Source organism: Hyperoodon ampullatus (genome assembly GCF_949752795.1).
Source record: "Hyperoodon ampullatus genome assembly, chromosome: 4".
Taxonomy (NCBI): Eukaryota; Metazoa; Chordata; class Mammalia; order Artiodactyla; family Ziphiidae; genus Hyperoodon; species Hyperoodon ampullatus.
In genome coordinates, this window is record NC_136917.1 from 157960163 (window position 1) to 157984883 (window position 24721).

Consider the following 24721-nt stretch of genomic DNA (forward strand, 5'->3'; position numbering starts at 1 on the left):
ACAATGTATATCTGTTATGCAAAGAACAGAAAATTCAGTGCTTTCTATGTGCTTGTTTTATGTACACTAAAACCTCAATGTAGAAAACAGATGTAAGTGGAAAACACTGTTTTACTTCTATTATATCTTAATTTTAGTAGGGCATGTTAGTGGAATGTTATTAAGTCCATCTTTTTAGGACAAGACTAATATTTCAATTTAATGACAAGTTTTCCAATGTTGTTAGATAATTATGAATTTTGCAAACAAACTACATGCTGACAACTTTTTCTAAAACTGCTATTCAACTTATATTGATAGAGGATTGCAAAGTATGGCTGTCTTCACATTTATTGTTATTAGCCTCATAAAATGTTCTTTTATAAAACATAAAAGTCATATCTCAGCCTATAGTCTTGAAAAGGCATATAGTCTTTCATCGATACTCTGTATTATCTGATGTCCTTTAGCTAGCCTCTCAGAGTTTAAATTTTTTTCTGACATTGAAAGGTCTCAATTCTGGCTAAACTTTTCACCTTCACTAACCATAAGCCTAAGTGATGACACCAGACTAGGTTATTTCCCTTGATTTTTTGATTCTATTATTTTTACTTTTAAATGTTTAAATGAAAAGCAAACTCATATACCTAACATGGAACCTAAAGTTGCTCCCCCTGAATAGCTTGGATAAATTAAGCAGAAATTTTCCAAGCTTTTACGTTAGATGCCCATATTTTCCTAAAGATTCCATCCAACCCTCCCCTTTCCCCAGTGATGCAACACCATCACCATCATGCACTGCTTGGCTATGTTTTTAACTTGAAATCCACTACACTTGACAGCTCCCTATCTCTCTCAAAACTCTGCCAGCTATGTCTTCAGTAAGTTTTAGTTATGTTTCCTAACTAAATATCCTGTTAGAGGAGCATTTATTTTCCAACATAGACCTCCACTGCTCTATTTGGAAAAATTCAAGAACTTTCCTAACACTTACTGATGTACTGTTAGTTTAGACCATGACAGATCACACTATAGATTCAAGGCTTTGGGTGTTTCTTCATTTCAATATCACAATCACACAATGAGACACAAAAGTTGTAGACACATCTCTGATAAATCATAGGTGCTAAGAAAGGAAGAAAAAAGGAAATAAAAAATACTTCACATGTTCTATGACTTGTCCTCTTTCTTTAGAATTTGTCACTGAGAAATTTAGTACAACTTTATATAACTGTGTCACATGCTTTCTTGACACACTAAACAGGAATTCAGGCATCCTTCTGTTTGCTAATATCTCAGGAGTGCTTCAGAAGGATCAGGGTTTAATATGGCTATTGTGAAACACATGCTTTCTAGAAACTAGGTTACAAAAGCCACATTATGTCCTGCTTACTAATCATGGCTATTTGAACTCAGACATATTCCCCTTGGATATCTGTCTTTACCCTTTTTGGAGTCAATGGGTATACAATGTAACCCATAATTTTATTCTTTTTCTTTGTTCATGTTGTCTCAATTTCAAACCCTGCTTAAAGTTCACAAACATTGGACAACTCTATCTGATAGCCACTCTCTTAAGTGTTTAGGGAATAAAGCCTAATGAAGCATAATTATAGTCTACAAAAAGTTGCTAGTTTGACAGATAAATATGAATTCTTTGACCAAAATTATTTTATAATGTCTACATAACACTCCATTGTTGCCACTTGAAGTATTTTTATTTGGTATCTATTTATTTATTTAACATTTACATTTTCTCTTTTGGAGAGATTTCTCATATCTTGTTCGGAGGCAGCTATACTATTAATTAACTATTAAGTTAACTAATAAAGCAAGTATTTTATACCACTGTAAAATGTATTTTCTGTCTATTACATGGAAAAAAAACAATTTTAGGTAAATACTTAGCTCTCTCTAGACTAAATATATTATATGTCCCGTTGAGGTAATGTCCATTGGATGGATATAAATAAGGCTGATTTTAACATTATAGGAGCAAAAGGTAGATATCCTTTTTGGAGGCGGGGGGTAGAAAGTCAGATGGCAAGATATAAGTGCTTCCTGGGCTAATGAAATTGGAAAATTTTGTAACTGGTTGTGAAACAACAATAGATCTCTAAAAATAACTGGGAATAAAGAATAGACTATTTGGCAGAATCTCCATAAAATGTGAATGATTATTTTTTCTCATATCTCAAAGGAAACAATTGTAATACTGTAATGTAGCTTGTTGAATGAACTTCAGCATCCAAGAAACATATTAAAACCTTCTTAATTTAATTGCTATAAATGTAACTAGAATTTCAAATCAAATTAATTACCCTGGTTGCTTTACTCACGGGAAAGTAGGATCCAAAATCTACTAACAGAAGCTTAAATTGGTGTCAATATTAATTTCAACTTTATAGTTTTGTGTTTAGTTTTGCTTTAGTATTTTCATTTCTTCCTATTTTCTTTCATTCCATTTTTTGATTTAAACAGACTGTTGTTTAACCTATTAATATTTATATTGGTGAGATATCAGTAAAATAGCCCATATTTTTTTCTTCATGTTATACCTTACAGAATTTTGTAAACTCTTTTAAACAATGTATATATTTTCAATTTTGTGGGATGCCATAATTTTTCTTGATTCTATTATATTTTATATAGATAGAGATTTTTATAGGTTTTTCTGACTCAGTATCAAATTTATAGTAATGTTGTTGCTCCACCTGGTGATACACAATAAGCATTTTACTTGTCTTTTTTCCTTAACGTTAAAAAATTGGGAGATGGAACTTTATATCCTGACTTTAAAAGTGTGTAAATGTACCTGGAAGGGAATCTACTAAAAATGTACTAAGTGTAAGTTGAATATTAGTCTGTAGTATACTATACTTAAACCCATTATAGATTAAATATATTTACATATATTTAATACATAGATATAAATAAATATATATATATATATATATATATATATATATATACACTTATCATTTTACAAGTAATTTTTAGTTTAATGATTTATACTTATTGAGGAAATAGTTCATCTATTATAATATTCATTTACATATATGTTTTATATTTTTGTATGTTAGGACACATAGCCTTATTTTTCTATAAGTATCTAAATATCTGTCTTCTATCTATGTATCCATCTATCATCTATCTATGTATCTTTTTAATCGTGTCTTGTATCCTGGATTCTTTTGCATTAGTATCAGTTTATTTCATGAGTATTCTCACCTTCACATTTCATACTGGTTACACTTAGATGATGCTAGTATGTAAAATATTTCTTCACAGTAATTTTAATTTAACACTTTCTACTGTTTATAATGACCAATTGAAATTCTACAACAGAATCTATTGAAGTGAAAAGTGAAATTGTTACTCTTAATTACAATCTTTAACTGGACAGCAAATTGCCTTTCAATTTTCTATTATGCTTTAGAGTTGATTTATTTTCTGTAGACTATATTTTCAAGGCTGGTAATCTTATTATGTACTTTACTAACTCCACTGTATACAAAAATTATATATATCTTATCAGGCATTTTCCATCTGAAAGTTCCTGAGTCTTCCCCTATTGGCTCAGCTATTGGAAGAATAAGAGCTGTGGATCCTGATTTTGGACAAAATGCGGAAATTGAATACAGTATTGTTCCAGGAGATGGAGGAAATTTGTTTGACATCGTCACAGATGAGAATACACAAGAAGGAGTCCTCAAATTGAAAAAGGTACATGGACACCATTTTCAAAGTAGATTACCCAATAAAAATTAATGAACAGAAAGACTAAAACTTGAAAATGACAGAAATTTTAATTTTCCTTCAATGACCAATATTTTAAATTTAAAAAAGACCAGGTGACTATGAAGTATTCACTCCCAGAGACATTTTTATTCTGTGATTCACCAGTTATATATTTTATATTGAAAAAATTAAGCCTATTAATTTGCTTAAATCCTTAAAAAATTCTTACCTGAGGCTAATTTTAATTTAATTTTTTAATGTTATCAACTCAGACGGAAAGGTTAATTTAAAAATAAGATCTAGAAATAAACTCTATGCACACCAGGCTTGGTCTTGACCCTTTTATTACTTTTCTGAGAATATAAACATCTAATTCACACATTGTTTTTGAGCCTGGACCTCAGACTGGACGAATTCTGATATGGGCGAGTGCTGCTACTGGCAAGTGGACGAAATGAGAATGGGTGGCGCTGAATTTGAGGGGCTATGGCAAGGGAAGTGAACAGAAAAATTAATGAGAAGGAGGGAGAGTACAAAAAGGTGGGATGTGGTGGGAAGCCCTCGAGTAATGTTAAACTGTTTTATACAAAAGAGGATGGAGAGCAAAACTCAAAATATTGGAAATGAATCCTTATCTCAGTGTATGTAGTTTGTTTTTTGTCAGGTATGGACATGAAGAAGGAGAATACAAATGTGAAAGAGAAAAATCATGACTGTATTTGGGGTGTGTAGATTATTTTGATAACAATGAGGTAAATTATAGGAATTTCCAATAATACAGCTCAGGCAAAAAAGTGAACTTCATTTAAATTAGCACAGTTTTCCCCTCTCCCTATTATAGCAAAGTGCACTCTATTTATGCCAAAAGCTGGTATACCATACACATTTAATTTTGATACTTGTGATTATTTTAACCTGCAAGAAGTGTTTTTACATTCAGTCCATTAATCATGCTGCTGTTTCCATATTTGTTCAGGAACTCTGAATTTTATCAAAGAAACAACATATGTGGTAATAAAAATAATCCTGAAAAGAAACAGTTTTCATATAGATGATTTATCATTTTTTAATTCCTACTATTGCAGTAAAATTGTGCTTTGTCTAGAAATTAATTTAATCACATGGTCCCATTCAGCAAAATTTTTCATTTATGCTATATTTTCAGAGTATACCTAGAAAAAAAAAGTTGTGTCACATTTTTATTCCATTATTATTTTGTTGTCGTTTTGTTTGTTTTTCTTTTTTCTATTCAGTAACAAATCCCTTAAAATTTTGTCACATTTTTAAAAAAATGATCTCAATATATAACAGGCTTAAAAGGTATAAAGATATTAATTCATATTAAACAAATATAAATTCTCTTAGTAATATGAGAAATAGTAGAAAATATTTTATATCAATGATTCATAAAATTTAAGTTTGAAATTAAATATATTTACAAAGTAAAATTGAGGTACAAAAGAGTTACATTGTGTATAATATATATATTTATATTAATTTATATTTACAGAGATACAATGAATGTATTTTATATTTACACATAGGATTTTATATTTTGTATTTATTTACACTTATTTACCATCTATGCCAATAAATAATCAATGTCTAAGTGTCAATTTGGGAAAATATATGACATTCTTTTTTACTTTTTAACACAATTGAAAAGGGAGTAGTGTGCTAACTATAGACCTTTATATTACTATGTCAAAGTGGATTAAACATTGAAAGTAATGACTTAGTTATATAAATCAACTTTTCGTAAATACGTATTATGAATAATCAGTAAAGCAAGAAGAATATATCTTCTGCCTTTTTAGTGTATGGAGATGTCATAAAGAGTGAAAGAGTCATTTATTTTGTATTCATTTTGTTATTTTTTTTGAAAATGTTCTAGTTTTTAACTAGATTAAAAGTGAGATTTGTGAAATTATAGCATACCTTTATTAAAATGGATTTACATAATGTATAAAATAGTCTGGAAAGTATATCTCAAAGTAAATATATATATATATATATATATATATATATACACATGTATGTTTATAAATACATATATTTTGCCTCCTGCAGTGGATAAATAACCGTTGCCCATTTTGCTAGCATAAAATTTGTTATCTAAATAAAGCTCAGGGTCCATAAGTAAAATTCACTCCTTCATTCACCGAACATTGATGCGACAGCCACTAAATCCTAACCCATTCTGAACTCTGGGTGGCAGTGAAGGAAACAGACACACTCACTCTGCTCAAGCAGCTACTTTTCAACTGGGGAAGTTAGACAATAAGTAAATTTAAAAGCATTGTCAGTGTTAAATTTAAGTTTGAAAAACACAAAGCAGGGTAAAAATAAGCAATTTAGAAGGTGGTGGCTATCCTACAGTGAGGTAGTCAGAAAATACTTCTGTGTAAGAATGAAATTTCAGCAGAGACCTGAAGGAATCAAAAGATGAGCCATATGGTATCTGAGTGATGTGTGTTCCAGAAAGATTGAGCAACAATTGCAAAATCCCTGAAATGGGAGTGTACCAGGCAAGGAGGCCAGTGGGACTGAGTACAGTGAATGGAGAGGCCGTGGCTTGAGATGAGGTCAAATATGCCGACGAATGTCCCATCATGGAGATCCTTGCAGGCCAGGCAAAGGACTTGAATTAAATCATGATACCAGAAGACCGTGGCAAGCTTCTATCTAAGTTACCATTACCCTTGGTAAAGCCAGGAAACGCTGACATTTCTGAGACGAATAATGACTAGGGAGTAAGGACATAAATAGACCAGTTAAGAGACTATAGAATTAATCCAGGAAACCAATGATGGAGATATGGTCCCTGATCTTTATAGCAATGAAAATTGTGAGAAATGGTGAGATTCTGGCTAGATTTTAAAGGAACGGCACAAGCATATTTTTATAAATATTCTTAACGTCGGGTAAGTTACATCAAACATTTGAATAGATTTGTTTTTAGCATTCTAATTTGTTTTACTCTCTAAATAAGGAGACACCAGAGGCAATCCATACCAGCTAACCTCTTATTCTGTTAGAAAAGAAAATTGCAACCTACAGACTACATTTATAAATCTTTAAAAAGATAACTGAGGGGAACATTTTTGTAACAAAATTTTGAAATTATCTATTTATCTATCTACCTATCTACATATCTGGTGTATGTATTATTTTGAGTAAGTGTGTGTGTGTGTGTGTGTGTGCATGCGTGCTCACATACAAATATAGATATATGACTTGAATAAATATGGCAGTATGTTTTTCTAAAAATAAAACAATGAGGAAATATTCTGTTCAATAAAGCCCATGAAAAACTCAAAATTAATTGAAATAGTGTAGATTCTGTATTTTTATTGAGGTATAATTGACACACAAAATTATATTAGTTTCAGGTGCAACATAATAATTCAAAATTTTATATATTGCAAAAGATCACCACAGTAAGTCTAGTTAACGTCCATCACCACACATAGTTACAATTTTTTTCTTGTGATGAGAATTTCTAAGATTTACTCTTTTTGCAACATTCAGATATGTAATACAGTATTATTAACTTGTAGTCCCCATATAGTATCTTACATCCCCATGACTTATTTACTTTATAACTGTAAGTTTGTACCTGTTGACTCTCTTCACTCATTTCACCCCCCACCCAAACCCCACTTCTGGCAACCACTAATCTATTCTCTGTAATTTATGAGCCTGTTTTTTCTTTTCTTTTTTTATTTATGTTTTTGTCTTTTGTTTTAGATTTCATATATAAATGAAATCATATGATATTTGTCTTTCCCTGTCTGACTTATTTCACTTAGCATAATGCCTTCAGGGTCAATCTATGTTGTCATAAGTGGCAAGATTTTATTCTGTATCTCTATATCTCTAGGTTCCACATCCAAGGATTCAATCAACTGTGGATGGAAAATATTGGGGGGAAAAATTTCAGAAAGTTCCAAAAGGCAAAACTTGAAGTTGCTGCACACTGGCAACTATTTACATAACATTTACTTGTATTAGGTGTTACAAGTAATCTAGAAAATATTTAAAATATATAGAAGGCTGTGCATAGGTTATATGCAAATACCACTTCATTTTATATAAGGAATCTGAGCATGCTTGGATATTGATATCTGCAGGGGTCCTGGAGCCAATCTCCCGTGGATACCAAAGGATGACTGTATATACCACATTTTCTTTATCCATTCATCTCTCAACGGATATTTGGGTTGCTTCCATATCTTGGCTATTGTAAATAATGCTGCAACGAGCATGGGGTTGCATATGTCTTTTTAAGTTAGTGGGTTTTTTTTGTTGTTGTTGTTTGTTTTCTTTGGGTAAATACCCAGAAATGAAATTGCTGGATCATACAGCAGTTATATTTTTAACTTTCTGAGGAAACTCCATACTGTTTTTCATTATAGCTACACCAATTTATACTTCCGCCAACAGTGCACAAAGATTCCTTTTTCCTCACATCCTCTCCAACACTCATTTTTTGTCTTTTTGATAATAGCCAATGTAGCATATATGAGGTGATGTCTCATTGTGGTTTTGATTAACATTTCGCTGATGATTAGTGATGTTGAGCATCTTTTCATGTACCTGTTGGCCTACAGTTCTTTAGATTTTTTTGAGCGAACACTGTATTATAGGGCTATTTATGCATATGTTCAGAGAGTTCTCAGAAGACTTTATCTTGAACTTATTTAGAGTCCCAGAAGAATTAGATGTAAAATCATAAATATGTATGTAAATATCAACAGCAGTATTTCGGTACCATAATGATCTTAAAATTACTCTTTGGAAGCTTCTCCCTGCAATATCTCAGCATAGAATTGCAATGAAAAGTTTTGATGTAAAACCTAATTCATACAGAAATTATGTTTTTAAGTATATTGCATGCATCTAGAAAGTCTAAAAAATATATACTCTACATTTGAATATGTATCTGTTTTTGAATATAATGATATTCTTTGTTTTAAGAGCGTTTTTCTTTTTTAAGCTCACTTAAAACATAAATGAAAATGCTTAATATTCTCTGAAGCACATATTCTCATTATAGTTTCATTTCCAAAATTTTTATTTACTTTCCCTTTACCATTTCCCCCCTCTCTCCTCTTTCTGCATGGAGGGAGGGTGTACATGTATAAAAATCATGGTCATGTTTGTATGAGCTGAGAAGAATGAAAAAACCGCACTTTTATTTTATTTCTTTTAAACCTCAACTTGGATTCAGTTTATGAGCACTGTGACAGAATGCCATTTCACTGTGTCACTTTGAATTTCGAATAACATTATGCAACTTTATATATCTCTACAAGGCATAAGATTTTTTTTTAAAAAAGAAACAATTCTTACTTTATAATTGCGACCTATTGCACTGAGGAAAGAATGAACAAATTAAAAGTGCCCTATATGTTGTTAAGTATTATAGCAATAGAAACAATAACAAAATCAGGGTAGTATAACTTAAAAAAAATTTTGTCACATCTAAAAATTAGGTGATAGGTTACATTTAAAATAAGAGAATAAAGTATTTTAAATTCAGCAATTCATTCTTATGTGAAAAGCTAAATCAAATACATTTTTAGTCAGTAGTTTTTATTTCCTACTGGATAAATGAGAATAAATATATACTTATTGGATATAAATATAAAGTTACATGAGTTAAAAACATTCAAGAACGGAAAATACATGTTTATTTATAGGCACACTGTGGTTTTCTTGTTACTGATTAAGAAATTTAGGCAATTAAATAGTGGGATGAATACTTAAATTGTACAAATGAACAATTATAATGTCTTGAATAATTTTTAAGCCAGTTCTGTGCTATTTCTACAAAATATCTATCTGAAACTAACAAGTAATGATAACATCTATTTAAAATAAAGAATGGTAAAGTGATTTCCTATTTATTTTAAAATAAGTAAAACTTTTTTGGAATTAAAAAAATCCTTAATATTTTGCTGTTTCTTGGTAATATAATTTCATTTCAAATAACCATAACTGTGATCACAGTGAATCCAAGGTGAATTATTTTCTTTTTCCTTAAAAACAGAAGCAATAAAATATTTTATTCTTCACCAGAATTTTAAATAAATAGGCTAAACTCAACTGGTCTCATTGGACAGTTTTATTTATGTCCCATTAGTCACTGAAACTCACTTTCTTTTTGACATCTCAAATGGCAAGGGAGTGAATTCACATCAAATGATATGGTAGCATAGCACCATCATGTGGTTAATTTTTGAATAACTCTTAAAAAATAAAAATAAAATTAGGAATACCTTGTTTTATATAACCAAGTATACACCTCAATTTATTGTTTAAAATATTCCTGTTTTAGTCATACAAACATGAAAATTTCAAAGAAAAATATGTGGTGTTTGTTTCTGTAAATATTATGCTCCTGGTTTTGTAAATATTTATCTTCATCTTCTTTTTAAACATCTCACTTCCCTAGTCTCATCAACTCTCAACTAGCCCCCAAGTTGGCATAACCAATGAACATTGTTTACTGCCTTGCAGACATTTCTAACTTGTGTGTGTTAGTCTTTTCACACTCAAAATGTCCAAAGCTGAATTTCTTGTCTTCTCCCAACCAAAGCGTGCCTTCTCACATTTTCTTCTTACTGGTTAAGACACTACTTCCTCTCCAGTCCTTAAAGCAGAAATCTAGGCTTATTCTTATGCTGCTTCCATTACCATGAGCTCCCCTTTCCGAATAGGACGGGAAGCCTGATCACTGATTCCTTCTGAACTTGGATTAAAATTTCCCTCTTTCTCCTCTTCATGGGTTGACTTACAACCATCACTGTTACTCTTTTCCACCACTGTAATGGCTATTTTCTGAGCCACACACCTTATGTTCATCCATTTACTTTAAGAGTGAATGGTTGAAACCTAAATCTGTTTATTTTACTCTCACTCCTAATCTGTTTCTGACTCCTATCGCTAGTAAGATAAAGAACAAATAGTATATTTTCTATTATCATCTTCTTCATACACAGACACACAGACACACACACACACACCCATACGCGCACACACGTTCACCTACTACATTCCAACCACTCCAAACTCATTGCAATTTCTACGGAAGATGCTGTGCTATTCTTCCTTCTGCATAAAAGTCACTGCCCTACATGAGCATTTCTATTAATTTTTTTCCTGTTCTTTAACATGGCTGTCACTCACGTCCCTCACCAAAGAATTCCTTAGTCCCTCAGGGAAAGTTGATCCCTCCTTGCTTTCTTCCCCAAATGTTACTATTTCTGTCCAAGCACCTATGAGACTTAAAGGTGATCAAATTCTAAATGCATCTGCTTCTTTCTACTATAGTTTAAGCCCCTAAAGACACTTTGTCGTATATATATCTGTGTCGTCATGTTAAAGGAAATGCTTAAAATATACAGTGGTTAAATTTCTGTAAAAAATTCTCATGTTGGTTTATTGTTTTAATTTCAGATGAAATACTTTTCTTAGTATTCATATACCATGCAGAGTTCCACATGTTTTTAAAGTATTTAGAAAAATATTGCTTTACTGATTATATAAATGAGAAATATGAAGCTCATTGGAGAAAAGTAAATTTTTCAAGACTACACAACTTGCAGTAAATTATAGAACATATTTGAAAAGCATATACTTTCAACTGTTGTGAAGAACAATATATATATTAGAGGTAAAATGTGAGAGTGGACATTCAAGAAGTTACAAAGAATTCCCCCTCCCCCGATGGTCATGACTTACACTGCATGTGCCTATAAAACATATATCTTGCTTAGGCATTTGTAACAGTTGATGAAATCTTTTCTTTCTTAGGGAAAATATCACCACAAGCCCTCAAATAAAAGCACTAGATGTTCTTCCAATTCTTTTATATTTTGTTTTATCTTAGTTACTGAATTTCTTCCAAAAATTATTGTCACTGAAATATGGCTTAGAAACGATGCCATGATTCTTAAGTTAATTCATTAAAATTATCAAAAATTTGAAGTTCTGCACAAAAACCTGGAGTTGATAACTTGCCCACAGAAAAAATTAAATTCATTTCTAGTAAATAGTTCTGTAAAACAATTTTTAGAGATAAGATATATTAATTATATGTTTTCTTCATTTTAATATTTTTATTTGACAGACACATTTTGTCTGGTAATTCTATTGTTCTTTTAAGCTTTTAAAATTTTAGAACTGAAATACTGTTAAAATTTGTCAAAACTAAAATCTACGTTTTAAAAATGGCTACATTTCACTGTTTCACCTTTATGATAGGGGCATTCTCATCTGTTAATGTGACAACTTTTATCCATCAAATAACTGCTTGATATTTTGTGTATGTTTGAAACTGAGTTGAGTTTCTTCCTCAGTGATGACGGGATATACCAGACACTCCCATAGCTCCCTCTCACATAAACACGCACGCTTTCTTCCCCATCTGCCCCTGACACACACAATACACATCTGTCTTCCAAGTTTTGGATTTTTCCATAGCACTTATTACCACTTGGGATGCTACCATTTGCTTATTTATCTTATGTCCCATTACACTATTTTCCTCATAAATCTTACCAGTAACTGAAAAGTATTATTTACTTATTATTCGTTCTGGCTCTTCCACTCTCTCTAAAAAAAAAAAAAAATGGACTTCATTTAACTCATGAACCAAGATATCCTCAATTCCTACTGTGACAAAATAAAATCTAATCAAATATTTGATTCAATTTATGCAGAATTAAATTAACTTGAATAAATCAATTAAAGAAGTAGGTACAGACATCATCTATGGATTATTTAATATGAGACTTGAGTAGTGGTAGAGTTTTTTGTTTTGTTTTGTTTTGTTTTTTGCAGTACGTGAGCCTCTCACCGCTGTGGCCCTTCCCATTGTTAAACACAGGTTCTGGATGCGTAGGCCCAGTGGCCATGGCTCATGGGCCCAGCTGCTCCACGGCATGTAGGATCCTCCTGGACCTGGGCACGAACCTGTGTCCCCTGCATCTGCAGGCGGACTCTCAAACACTGCACCACCAGGGAAGCCCAGTGGTAGAGTTTTAGACTAATTTATTAGCTAATAGGAAAGTCTAGCAAGGAATAAATGAATTGACTACTGTGTTGTTAAAAAAAATTAAGTTTGAGGAACTTGATTTTCCTTTAAAATGATGCTTGATCTGAAAGTCTTATCTTTATAGTTTAGCCTCGTATCATAAACCTCCCTTACAAAAGCTTATTCCTAGTGTCTTTTTATCTTTGTTCAGCCTGGTATAAATCTGCTTTGTTGTTGCTTGCCTTGAAAAGCATCTTCTCTTTCAGATACATTTACAGCCTTCAGTTATTTGGGTTCATTTACAATTTTCCTTTCCATTGACTGTTAAGACCTATGATATGACTGAGAGAGTAGAGTCATTCCTAAAGGATACATTTTGTTAAGAGTGAGGAGTCTACTGTGATGGTGAAAATGGTACATGTTCATCATAAAAAATGAACCAGTAGAGAAGAGCAGAAAGTAAAGAGCGATGAAAGCACAAGCAGTTGTGGGTCAGAGCATAATATAAGTGAGTCTTCTTCTCACGGTCTTCTAGTTTGGGCTGAAATCAAGGTGTAGGCCACTGCTGTGACTGATCTGAGGCACAGAATTTTTTTTTTCCAAGATTACTTGTTTTGGCAGAACTCATTTCTTTATGGCTTTATGACTGCGGGCCCTACTTTTTTGCTGGCTGTTGGTCAAGATCCAGTCTCAGCTCCCAGAGGCACCCCAGGCACTTGTCTGGTGGGCTCCTACATCACAAATTTACTTCTTCAAGGCCAGGAGGAGACTATCTGTAGCACCTCCTTCTACTAAGGCTCACGTGATTACATCAGACCCTTCAAGCAAAATCTCCCTTGTAATTAACTGAATGTTAAGTGATTAAAGACCCTGATTATATTTCAATCATTTATTTTTCCATAAAACTTAACAAATTCATGGGGTGATATCTCATTCAGTTCAGAGGCCCGTCACACACTCAAGGGCAGCAAATTATACAAGAGATTATAGAAGAGATTATCTTGTCTTTGGGGGGTGAGAATCTTGGGGACACCTTGGGAATTCTGTCTACCAAAGCTGCTTTCCAAATTCCTCAAAATATAACTCTAGCTATCCATTTTCACTCAACCTTATCTGGAAATGTGATGAAGCCTGGAAGAGCCCAGGGAATTATTCTTTTGTATTTTATGCCAAAAATTGCTCATCCCTCTTTGAAAGGAAAAAATACTTTGGTACTTTAATATTTTATGTAGTTTTTCATGACCTGGACCTCAGCAAAGTAAAAGCAGAGAAAGTGGCTAAAAACAAAGAATCAAAAAGATTATATCTTGCCCAATTGAACAATTAAATATATCCTACTCCATTTCTTTTTTTAAATTTATTCATTTATTTTTGTTTATTTGGTTGTTCCAGGTCTTAGTTGTGGCTCGCCAACCCCTTAGTTGCAGCAGGTGGGCTCCTTAGTTGCAGCATGCAAACTCTTAGAGGCAGCATGAATGTGGTCTAGTTCCCTGACCAGGGATTGGACCTGGACCCTCTTCTTTGTGAGCACGGAGTCTTAATCACTGCACCACCAGGGAAGTCCCTCCATTTCTTCACAGTTTAGGCTTCTTACCGTACAACTCCCTACGATATGAATTGTTTCCTGAAAATTCTGGTTTCAATAACCTTTTTTAATCAAAACATCCTGAGGAGAAAGGAACTACTCAACTAAATTCTATTTAATCAATCATTTTCTTACTTTTCTAGAAAGGTTCATAAAATTGAATGCACCCCAAGCAGTACCACAAAATTTTCTATTTATTGTGCAAGAGCTAAATTAGTTCCACTTCATAATAATGGATTTCTGTTATGGAATATGATTCATTTCCTAACAATAATAAAAAATCCTGTTTTTTTCTATACTTATTTCAAATAATAAGATTTTTGTTGATTGCAAAGTTAGATGAATTTCATTCCTCGGCACCATCCCACACCACCCCCTCCACAAAGAGTGGAGGGTAGTCTGTCAGATGAGTCAGATAAAGTCAACTAGAGAGAGAATGGTATTGATTTTTTTTTTTTTTCTCTTTCTGAGCTATCCAGTTTTATACAATGGCATTGCCTAATGGCCAGGGTCACAAAGAGGTAAGGCCCTCTAGGATATTATTGTGACATTTCTCCTACAAATTTCTTCAGTTGTTTGATCACTGCAGGAGATAACTTTTCAGTCATAAAAGAATATCTGTATGTACAGAAAGTTTCTTTCATCTCACTCTTTATCACCCTGCCTACTAAATATTTGTCTACTGTGGCAGGTCAGGAGTTCTTAAAAGGCATAGATTAGGGCTTCCCTGGTGGCACAGTGGTTGAGAGTCCACCTGCCGATGCAGGGGACACGGGTTCGTGTCCCGGTCCGGGAGGATCCCACATGTCGCGGAGCGGCTGGGCCCGTGAGCCATGGCCTCTGAGCCTGCGTGTCCGGAGCCTGTGCTCCACAACGGGAGAGGCCACAACAGTGAGAGGCTCGTGTACCACAAAATAAATAAATAAAGGCATAGATTATGTCTAATCTCCTAAAACAAAATGTAGAAAACGTTTTGGAATTCTACCTTCATTCCTGGGTTTGAAATGGACTCCAAAGTGGGGTGTCAAGTCAATCAGAGAGCAGTGACATGTTAATTAACTAGGTAAAAAAAAAATGAGATCTTGTCTAGAAAGAATTTGCCTAATCCTACAGACAATCAGAAGCATTCCGATGTCTAGGAGAAGTAGAGAGGGAAAGGAAGAACAATTGGTACTAATTTCTACATTTTAAGAGAAGTTAATTCTGGGCCAAAGAAGGGGATAAGTATCAGCCAGAGCAGCTCAAATAGCCTTCTAGGAAAAAGGACCCGAGGTGATAAAGTCAATATCGTCTTACACTAGAAGTTAGGGATAACTATGATCAAAATTATATTGTTTAACATTCATCGAGCATGTAGAGTATACAAAACACGAAGTATATTTCTATATGTTCTTTAACTTAAACTACCTTGTACAGCTTATAAAGTATACATCACTCAGGTATCTCTTATGGCGTCTGATTTCTTGAATACATCAAATGATGGGGGACTTACTACTTCTTCAAACAACTCAGTCATTAAACAAGATGGTAAACCTTATTTATCTTTGCCTCTTTCTGTCCTCCTGGAATGTATCCCAGGTCTTACCACCATGTAGGCATCAACACTTTTTAAAATTAATTTAGTTTTGAACGGTTTCATTTGTTAGAGATTTCTTCATTTTTTAGCTTAAAGTTGCCATGTTTAATAATTTAAATTATTGTTAATTCCCCATTGAGAGACTTATAGAATAACCCTAACTGATATTCAATATTTGAAAAGGTTTATCCTTTTTTTGTCTCTGTCTTCTTCATTCCAGGATAAACATTCCCAGTAATTGTAACAGTTTTGCATTTTTGGTTTGAATAATATTTTGTTACCCTATTCTGGCAATTGGTTGTCTTTTCTTGAGCCCGATCCTTTAACAAAACACTGTAGTCATACTGTGGGTTGATCAAAACAGTAGCATCATCATCTCTTTTTCCAGATATTATGTTTCTATCTGTTTAATCAACAGCCCCAATATCAACCGTGACATATTAGCCAATAACTTTACTTACATTGCTTTAAGACAAGTGAAAAGTCTTAGCAAGAAGAAGACAGAAATTGAAGAAAATCAGTATTGTATGTAAACAGGTATGAGCTGAATAAATAAAAATATAAAAACTAAAAGAAATCACTGAGTCCAAGGCAAAGAAATACATGAATATAAATTGGATGAACTAAACAAAATAAGGGGAATGACTACAGGGAAGATAAAGATAGATCCCCCTGAGTGAAAATTACTGTGAAAGAGACTTAATGTCATGTCCAAGAAGTGTTACTGTTTGCTATAATAAACTTAGTGATTTGTGAGCTTTTAAGGATTTCACAGTGATTTTCTTTCTTTTCTTTTCCCTTCTTCACAGGAAATGCATAAAACAGCAATCTTGTCCTTAAAAGAGAGAAATATACCCGCTTTATTTCCCCCTTGTGTACTGAGGCAAAAAAGAGATGTGTTGACACAACAATTAGCACATAATGGGAGTCATACCAGAGGGAATTAAGTTAGAAAACAGAAACTTCTAAAGGTCCCAGAAAATCACTATGTTAATTAACTATTTTAATGTTAATTTCATGTCTTAGTTTGTCATACGTGATTAGAAGTCACAGCCAGTGACTTTAAAGTTTTCATTTTAATAAAGCACTACAGCAACATCATATTTCTGCAATATAATATTTCCAGTTATTGGGGAAATAAAACTAATATTCAGGAAAAGGTAAATGTAAGCAGTGTAAAGTGAAAAATCAAGGATCAGTGACTCCAAGGACAAATTACATCCAAATATTCTGTCTCATGTTGTTCTTTAATCCTATATGTTCAAAGCCTTAATTCTTGGTCATATATCCTGATGATGCATTACCGTGCCTACTAATTCTATGTGTAATGTTGACAACACAAAGGACCAAAACTCTGGATATGGTCCTTGGCAGCAAAAATACCTAGACATTCAAAAGTATTCAATAAAAAAGTTATTATTGTCAAAATAATAAAAATTGTCCAAGAAAAATACATAGTTTGCTACACCAAATTTTTAGCTGGAATCTAAAAGTATCATTTCAAATTTGTTGTATTTTTAATTACTGCTTAATTCCACCAGATGTCAGTACTGGATAAGAGCATCGTTAATAGGTACTTGATCTCCTGCTGTTGTAACCACTCACGTGAAAGGAATAAGCCCTATCTAGCACATATGTGTGTATATGTCATTTAAATGTATGCAGCTGATGACATTTACAAGTTACCCAGACACTTCTACAACTGGTCGACTCTTTTCTTAAAATGTTTAACTTGTACCTCCCTTACCCACTAATTATTAAAGGAAAATGACCATTTGATATTAACTTGCAAATAACTCTGTCTGCCATCGTTGCCACATCCTATATGAATGTATCTCCTCACTTTTGATTTGTCCTCGCTACAGCCATTGGATTTTGAAACAAAGAAGGCTTATACTTTTAAAGTAGAGGCCTCCAACCTGCACCTTGACCACCGGTTTCACTCTGCGGGCCCTTTTAAGGACACTGCCACAGTGAAGATCAGCGTGCTGGATGTGGGCGAGCCGCCGGTTTTCAGCAAGCCCCTCTACACCATGGAGGTTTATGAAGACACTCCAGTGGGGACCATCATTGGCGCCGTCACTGCCCAAGACCTCGATGTCGGCAGCAGTGCTGTAAGGTAAGAAAAAGAAACGTTTTCTTTTCTGTGTCAGAAAGAGAAAGAAAATAAAGCAACACTCTGACCAGGCTTGCATGAATTATTTAGACAATACAATGGAATGAAATCACTTTACAGAGTAAGTATAAGGATAGAAGAAAAAACATAGGATTTGAACGAAAACATCTGATATCAATCCCTGTAACAGGGTTTAGTAGTGACCTGATGTTGGGCTTGTCACTCATGCTGGTCAACCTCAATTTTTTTATCCACAAAAGGGATTTAATAGTAAGCCTAAAAGGATGATTCTCATGAATTACAATATTAAGGTACTTTCACAGTGCCTGAAATATCATAGATATATAATACATTTTTCAATTATTCTAAAATCTCTGTCTCTTACCCAAAGTTAGTGCTTGAAAAAGATGGTTTTACCATTTTAAATTTGCAGCTCATTTTTTCACTGTGGAAGTTGTACATGATGATGGAAACACAATTAGAGTCAGTCTTAATATAAGAGACATTGTGGAGTTGCTCAAAGCCCAGACTTGGCAAGGAGTTCCTCACTGGCATAAGGCTGCTTGGTAGTGAGTCAACAAAGCAACTGATGGAATAAGAAAGAGTAAGAAGATACACCCCCCTCCATAAATGCCACTTTCATTGCTGAAACGTGGTGGGATTCCCTTTTCCTCCCTTATAAATCGATCCTACAATGTATTTTGAGACTTGTTCTGATTCAACTTTGTTTCCTCTGTATGCTTAATCCCTGCCAGGTGCCCACATGCCTACAAGAACTGGGGGGCGGGGGGGGGAGGAAGAAATGAACATATGTACAAAACAGGAACAGACTCACAGATGTTGTGGTTGCCGATGGGGAGGGGGTGTGGAGGAAGTAAGGACTGGGATCTGGGATTAGCAGGTGCAAACTAAAAGGAGAGAGAGAGAGAAGCGTGTGATTTGTTCCAAATCTTCTAACTCTAAAGGGTTGAAACTTATAGCAGGCAAAATCCCAACCAAAGAACACATTAAGTAGGCTTTTAAAGCAAAACACCACTCTGTCAACATAGGAAAAATACATAGACATATATCCTACAAGATTTTAAGCCATGGGGTAATTAATGGTAAAAAAAAAATGATAAAAAATAAAAGCATCATCCTTTCAGTGGTACCTTCAACACATTCTTAGCATAGAGAAAAAATTCAGGATATGGCTTGAGAGCATGAAAGCTCTGCTCTTTGTATTTGTCTCAATCCACCCCCCAAAGTCGCCTGAACACTTTCCTTCTTGAAGCATGTCTGTGATCAAGAGAGAACTAAAAAAGCACATTTGTCTTGGGAAAGTGAAGAAAAATAGCAATTACTGAGTGCCCCTACATGTCAGGTTGAATGCTGGCTCATTTCCTCATTGGGTTCAAGTTGTTCTACATGCTCATATTACAGCATGATTCACTGTCAGTTAAACTCCAGAGAAGTCTATTTATTACCCGTATTCACAAGGGCATTCTCAAGAATCTGCTACGTTAGTAGTTATTGTACATTAATCTGTCATCATTCATCAGTCTTGCTCCTGAATACCCTGAGTGTGCTGCGGGTCAATGTGAAAGTGGAAAATGCCTGCTGAGTAGATTCACAGGTAATTTCAAGAATGTAAACAGAATGGAAGAAATATCGAAGGTTGTAAAAAAGTAATAAAAAGGTAAATAAACATGGATTGAAATTCTCTACAGTTCAATAAATGAGAATTGTGAGACATAGTGGGAAATAATATCTTAGGGAACATACTAAGTTGTTTAATTTACTATATGTACTATTTTTAAATTTTCCTTTATTTTTATTTTATTTTATTTTTTTGACTGCATTGGGTCTTCATTGCTGCGTGTGGGCTTTCCCTAGTTGTGGCGAGCAGGGGCTACTCTTCATTGTGGTGCATGGGCTTCTCATTGCAGTGGCTTCTCTTGTTGTGAAGCCCAGGCTCAAGGCATGTGGACTGCAGTAATTGTGGCTTGCAGGCTCTAGAGCACAGGCTCAGTAGTTGTGACATGGGGGCTCAGTAGTTGTGACTCGTGGGTTCTAGAGCACAGGCTCAGTAGTTGTGGTGCACAGGCTTAGTTGCTCCGCTGCATGTGGGATCTTCTTGGACCAGGGCTCAAACCTGTACCCCCTGCACTGGCAGGTGGATTCTTAACCACCAGGGAAGTCCATATGTTCTATTTTGAATACTGATAATAGCATGATGATGTCGAGATATGAATAAAATATTATTTTAATGACATACTTTAAAACCAAAAAATCGGAGAATTGACAAGTAAAAAAATACCACCTGGTAAAGGTAAGGTGAGAATTACAAACTTCTAAATATAAGAAAATGATTAGATCAAGAACCTGGTGTGAAGAATAAAGGAAGGCTACATTTTAGAGAAATTCTCCAGCTACAAGCTTATTTTCCTTATCTGTTTGTTTGTTTGTTTTTGATGTCACAGAAACTAGTGTCTGACAAGTGCTACTTTATGTGAAATGAAATAGTATCCTCAGTCTTTTTTCTAATGGGCAGCAGCCTGACTCACTGAAGCTGTAGACAGAGATGGATTTAATTGATCCCCGTGAGGGGTTGTCAAAAGACAGAGGAGCTTTTGAATCAACATGAAAGTTGTCTTACTTTCATGTTTTTGGAGTGAACAATAAATTTGAATCATGTCAGTTGAGGAATGTGGGGTATGGATCGTCTCTTCTTGGGCTGAAAACATGTTTGCTCACTTAAGAATGATAGTAAAAATATGTTATAAAAATAAGCATCAAAAATGACAAATTACTTGGCATCTGTGGGTATGCTCTGTTGGTTTTGTTTTCCTTTGCTTTACTGCATTTACTGCTTTGCATTACCCTTTTCATAGGGTTATTGTGGAAGGTATTAATTTAAGATTAGCTTATTCCACACCACTGGGTATTTTATAAATATTATTACTTCATCATCACTGAGCACAGCAAAGAGACAGAAAGCAATGACATTAACCAAGGATTGCAAAACCTTAGAAGAAAAGTTCAGTTAGGTGTAATGCCCCCAAATATACCATATCCTGTCCCCTTTTGTCCTGAGCTTAATTTCTAGTTATTGTTTCCTTTGCTTTTCTAGCCTTTGCCTTTAGATGAACTGATTTCCTGACTCTAATATTCTATATCCTTTGACATTCTTATTATATAGTTCATGGGTATGATTTATACTGAGTCCAATAGGAGTGTAATGAGTGTACCTACCATTAGTGAGGTGGGGACAGTCTCTTAAGAAATGAAATTTAAAACAGGTGACTATTCAGTTACATCAGAAATTAATATTTGTTTTGGATATAAGTGATTTAAGTTACAAAGAGATTTCAGTGGATAATTTTGCTCAGTATGTGTTATTTTTCTTTTGTTCCAAACGTTTAAAAATCTTAGTTATCCTATGAATTAATTTCAAAACAAAATTTAATCAAAGTATTTTTCTGTATAAAAGGAGAAAATAGACAAATCCATTCTAAACCTACTCCATGTAAGATGGGTTGGATAAGAGACTGATAATGTAAACTAAAATCTATTTTATGTATATAAATGTCCATGTGTAAATTATTATAGTATTTAGTAGAACAATTGAATGGTTTATTTTTCAAGTTACCTCTTTTGTTTGATGATATGTCTAACCAAAACCCATCACATAAAATCAAGTCATGAAATTGATTAATACATAGAAAACCATTATCAATTATCATAAGTAAAAAGTAATACATAAAATAATTAATAACTGGTTGTTAAAACATAAATGTCTAAATGAGTCCCACTTAAAATTATCTTATATTCCGTACCTGGTCTGTTCAATGCACTTTTGGAAACATTTTCGTATCACTTGAAATTGATTTTTTTCATCGTGGATTAGGAAGCTATCAGAGTAGCTGATTTTCATTTGAAGGCCCTTTCTAATATACCAGAAATCTTGTTTTGTGGACAAAAACCTAAGCTCAAATACGAAACAAGCTTAGAGAATGAGAAGAAACAGAGGCCCCACTTATCAAGTGATATCCTAGAGCAACATATATAATTTACTTTAAATATTAGTTAAATGAAATGGTAAAAATTAAAAACTTGAAAACTTGCTCGCTCTCTATTTTTCTTCTATTTAACAAGATTATTGTAAGAATTAAATGAGGTATCAGTATAAAATGTTTTATTTTATATAATTTTTATAGATTGTATATTTTTTAGATAAGATTAGGTTCACAGAAAAATTGAGAGAAGATACAGAGATTTCTCATATGCCCGTTGCCACCACACATACATAGCCTCCCCCTTTAGCAGCATCCCCCACTGGAGGGATACATTTATTGCAGTGATGAACCTACATTCACATCATAATCATTCAAAGTCTATAGTTAACTTCAGGATTCATTCCTGGTGCATTGTACAGTCTGTGAATATATTTATTATGACATGTATCCATCATTGTAATATCATACAGAGTATTTTCACTTCCTTAAAAATCCTCTGAGCTCTGTTTATCCATCCCCACACCAATTCCTGACCTTTTCACTGTCCCCATAGTTTAGCCTTTCCAGAATGTCATATAGTTGGAGTCATACAGTATGTAGCCTTTTCAATTGGCATCTTTCTCTTACTATTTACATAAAGTTTTCTCCATATCTTGTCATAGTTTGATAGCTCATTTTTTTTTTTAGTGCTAAAATGTATTCTGTTGTCAGCATGTACTACACTTTATTTATTCTCTCACCTACTGAACATCTTGAGTGTTCTTTAAGTCCTAGGAATTACTAATAAAGCTGTATAAATATCCATCTACAGGTTTTTAACCTGGACATAAATTGTCAGCTCCTGTGTGTCAATACCAATGAGCGCAATTACTGGATCAGATGGCAAGAGTATGTTGAGATTTTTAAGAGACCACCAGACTGTCTTCCAAGGTGGCTGTGTCATTGGGCACTCTCACCATCAATGAATGAGAGCGCCTGTTGCTTCACATCCTTGACAGCATTTGGTGTTGCTGGTGTCCTGGATTTTGGCCTTTCTATTAAGTGTGTAGTGGTACTTTATCATTGTTTCAATTTGCATTTCCCAGATAACATATGATGTGGAGCATCTTTTCATGTGCTTATTTGCCATTTGTATCAATATATCTTCTTTGGTAAGATGTTTGTTAAGGTCTTTGACCCATTTTTAATTGGGTTTTTTGTTTTCATATTGCTCAGTTTTAAGAATGCTACTTTTCCAGTGCATACAAATAAACAACAAGAGGTTTGTCTTTCTTTCATATTCTCAACTACAGATACAATCTCATTGTAAAAGAGAGATTATGATGGATGCATTACTTGTTAAGAGCATGTATGAAGCTCTTAAAAAAAAACTAAAAAAAAAAAAAACTAAAAGGAACTAGTAGGTAATTAGCAACTACTATTTAAGGAAGTTTGAGAGAAACATATTAGGATCCCTCAGAAAACAATTTAATTGTGATGTTGATGAAGCAATTACAATCTAAGTGTTGTATGTGGCTTAAATTCTTAGTAAAGTGTTTACAGAAATAAATTGAACTAAATTTACTTTCATTTAGTTATCTGCCACCAGACCAAAAAAAAAAAAAAATTAAAAACAAACACTAGCAAAGAGTGAAGAGTAAAGAGATTTTGATCTATTATTAGTACCTGGACAAAATATTTCCTACCTTCACCTGACTCATTACTCTTAACATTATTATTGCTTAAAAAATGAGATGTAATACTTTTAAAGTACTCTGTATCATCAAGTACATTTTTACAAAATGTGTTTGATAATTGGGACAGGGTCAAAGTTAGCTTTTCCATTAATTGTGAGAAAGCTATTAGGCAAATTAAAAGAAACAATTTTAAGGAGAGTGTTTACCTAATGAAGAGAACAAAACTTCAAGGCATTTCTGAAAACTCATTTTCAGAAAAATAATAAAATTGTTCTCTTTTGAGTGGTCTGCACAGATTAAGTTCATGCATTAATTTTTGATTTCCATTGAATTGTTAAAACAGGTTTCTTATCAAGAGTCACTGTGCATACTTTTATGAACTATAGATTTGTATCATATATCTATCCTAAGCATCTTTTTTTAAATTTGAATTTCATCTAATCACCAAGTAAGTATAACATGACTCAAACACAATATGTACCTAAAAGTTTTACTCATTTAAACTGGTGAGTTGGACCAAATTAGACAGTTTATATTATATTGTGATTTTTGCTGAAACCTGGCCTCTGTACACCAGCACCAAACTGAATCTCTCTACTTTTGGGTGAAGTAGAAAAGAATAGCTTTATTGCAGGGAGCCAAGCAAGGAGTACAGGGCACCTAGTGCTTAAAAGGCCCCAAGGAAGGCTTTCAGGGGAAGGGTTTTAAAGACAGGGTGAGGGAATGGGGTTGCAAGGTGTGTGATTAGCTCTTGGACGTTTTTCTGATTGGTTGGTAGTGAGGTAATTGGGAGTCAGCATTATCAACCCTCTGGTTCCAACTAGTCTGGGATATACGTGTTTGTGGGCATCATGCAGTTCATTTCTTCCACTTGCTGGGGGTTTCAATATCTGCAAAACAGCTTAAAGGACATGGCTCAGAAGATCCTTGACTTTGTTTAATGGCCAAATTATTATTATTATTTTTTCTTGCTTGACTGTTTTCCTTTCTTTCTGTATTTTCTCACT

General features: G+C 33.6%; 1 protein-coding gene across 1 annotated transcript in view; it reads left to right on the forward strand.

The window, feature by feature from the left end:
• CDH12 (cadherin 12) overlaps positions 1-24721 on the forward strand; it is a gene marked incomplete at both ends in the record, with an annotated part of 277190 nt that overhangs the window by 218613 nt on the left and 33856 nt on the right. Inside the window, 2 exon segments of the mRNA XM_079703115.1 lie at positions 3518-3705; positions 17790-18043. Coding sequence (XP_079559241.1) covers positions 3518-3705; positions 17790-18043 — 442 coding nt within the window.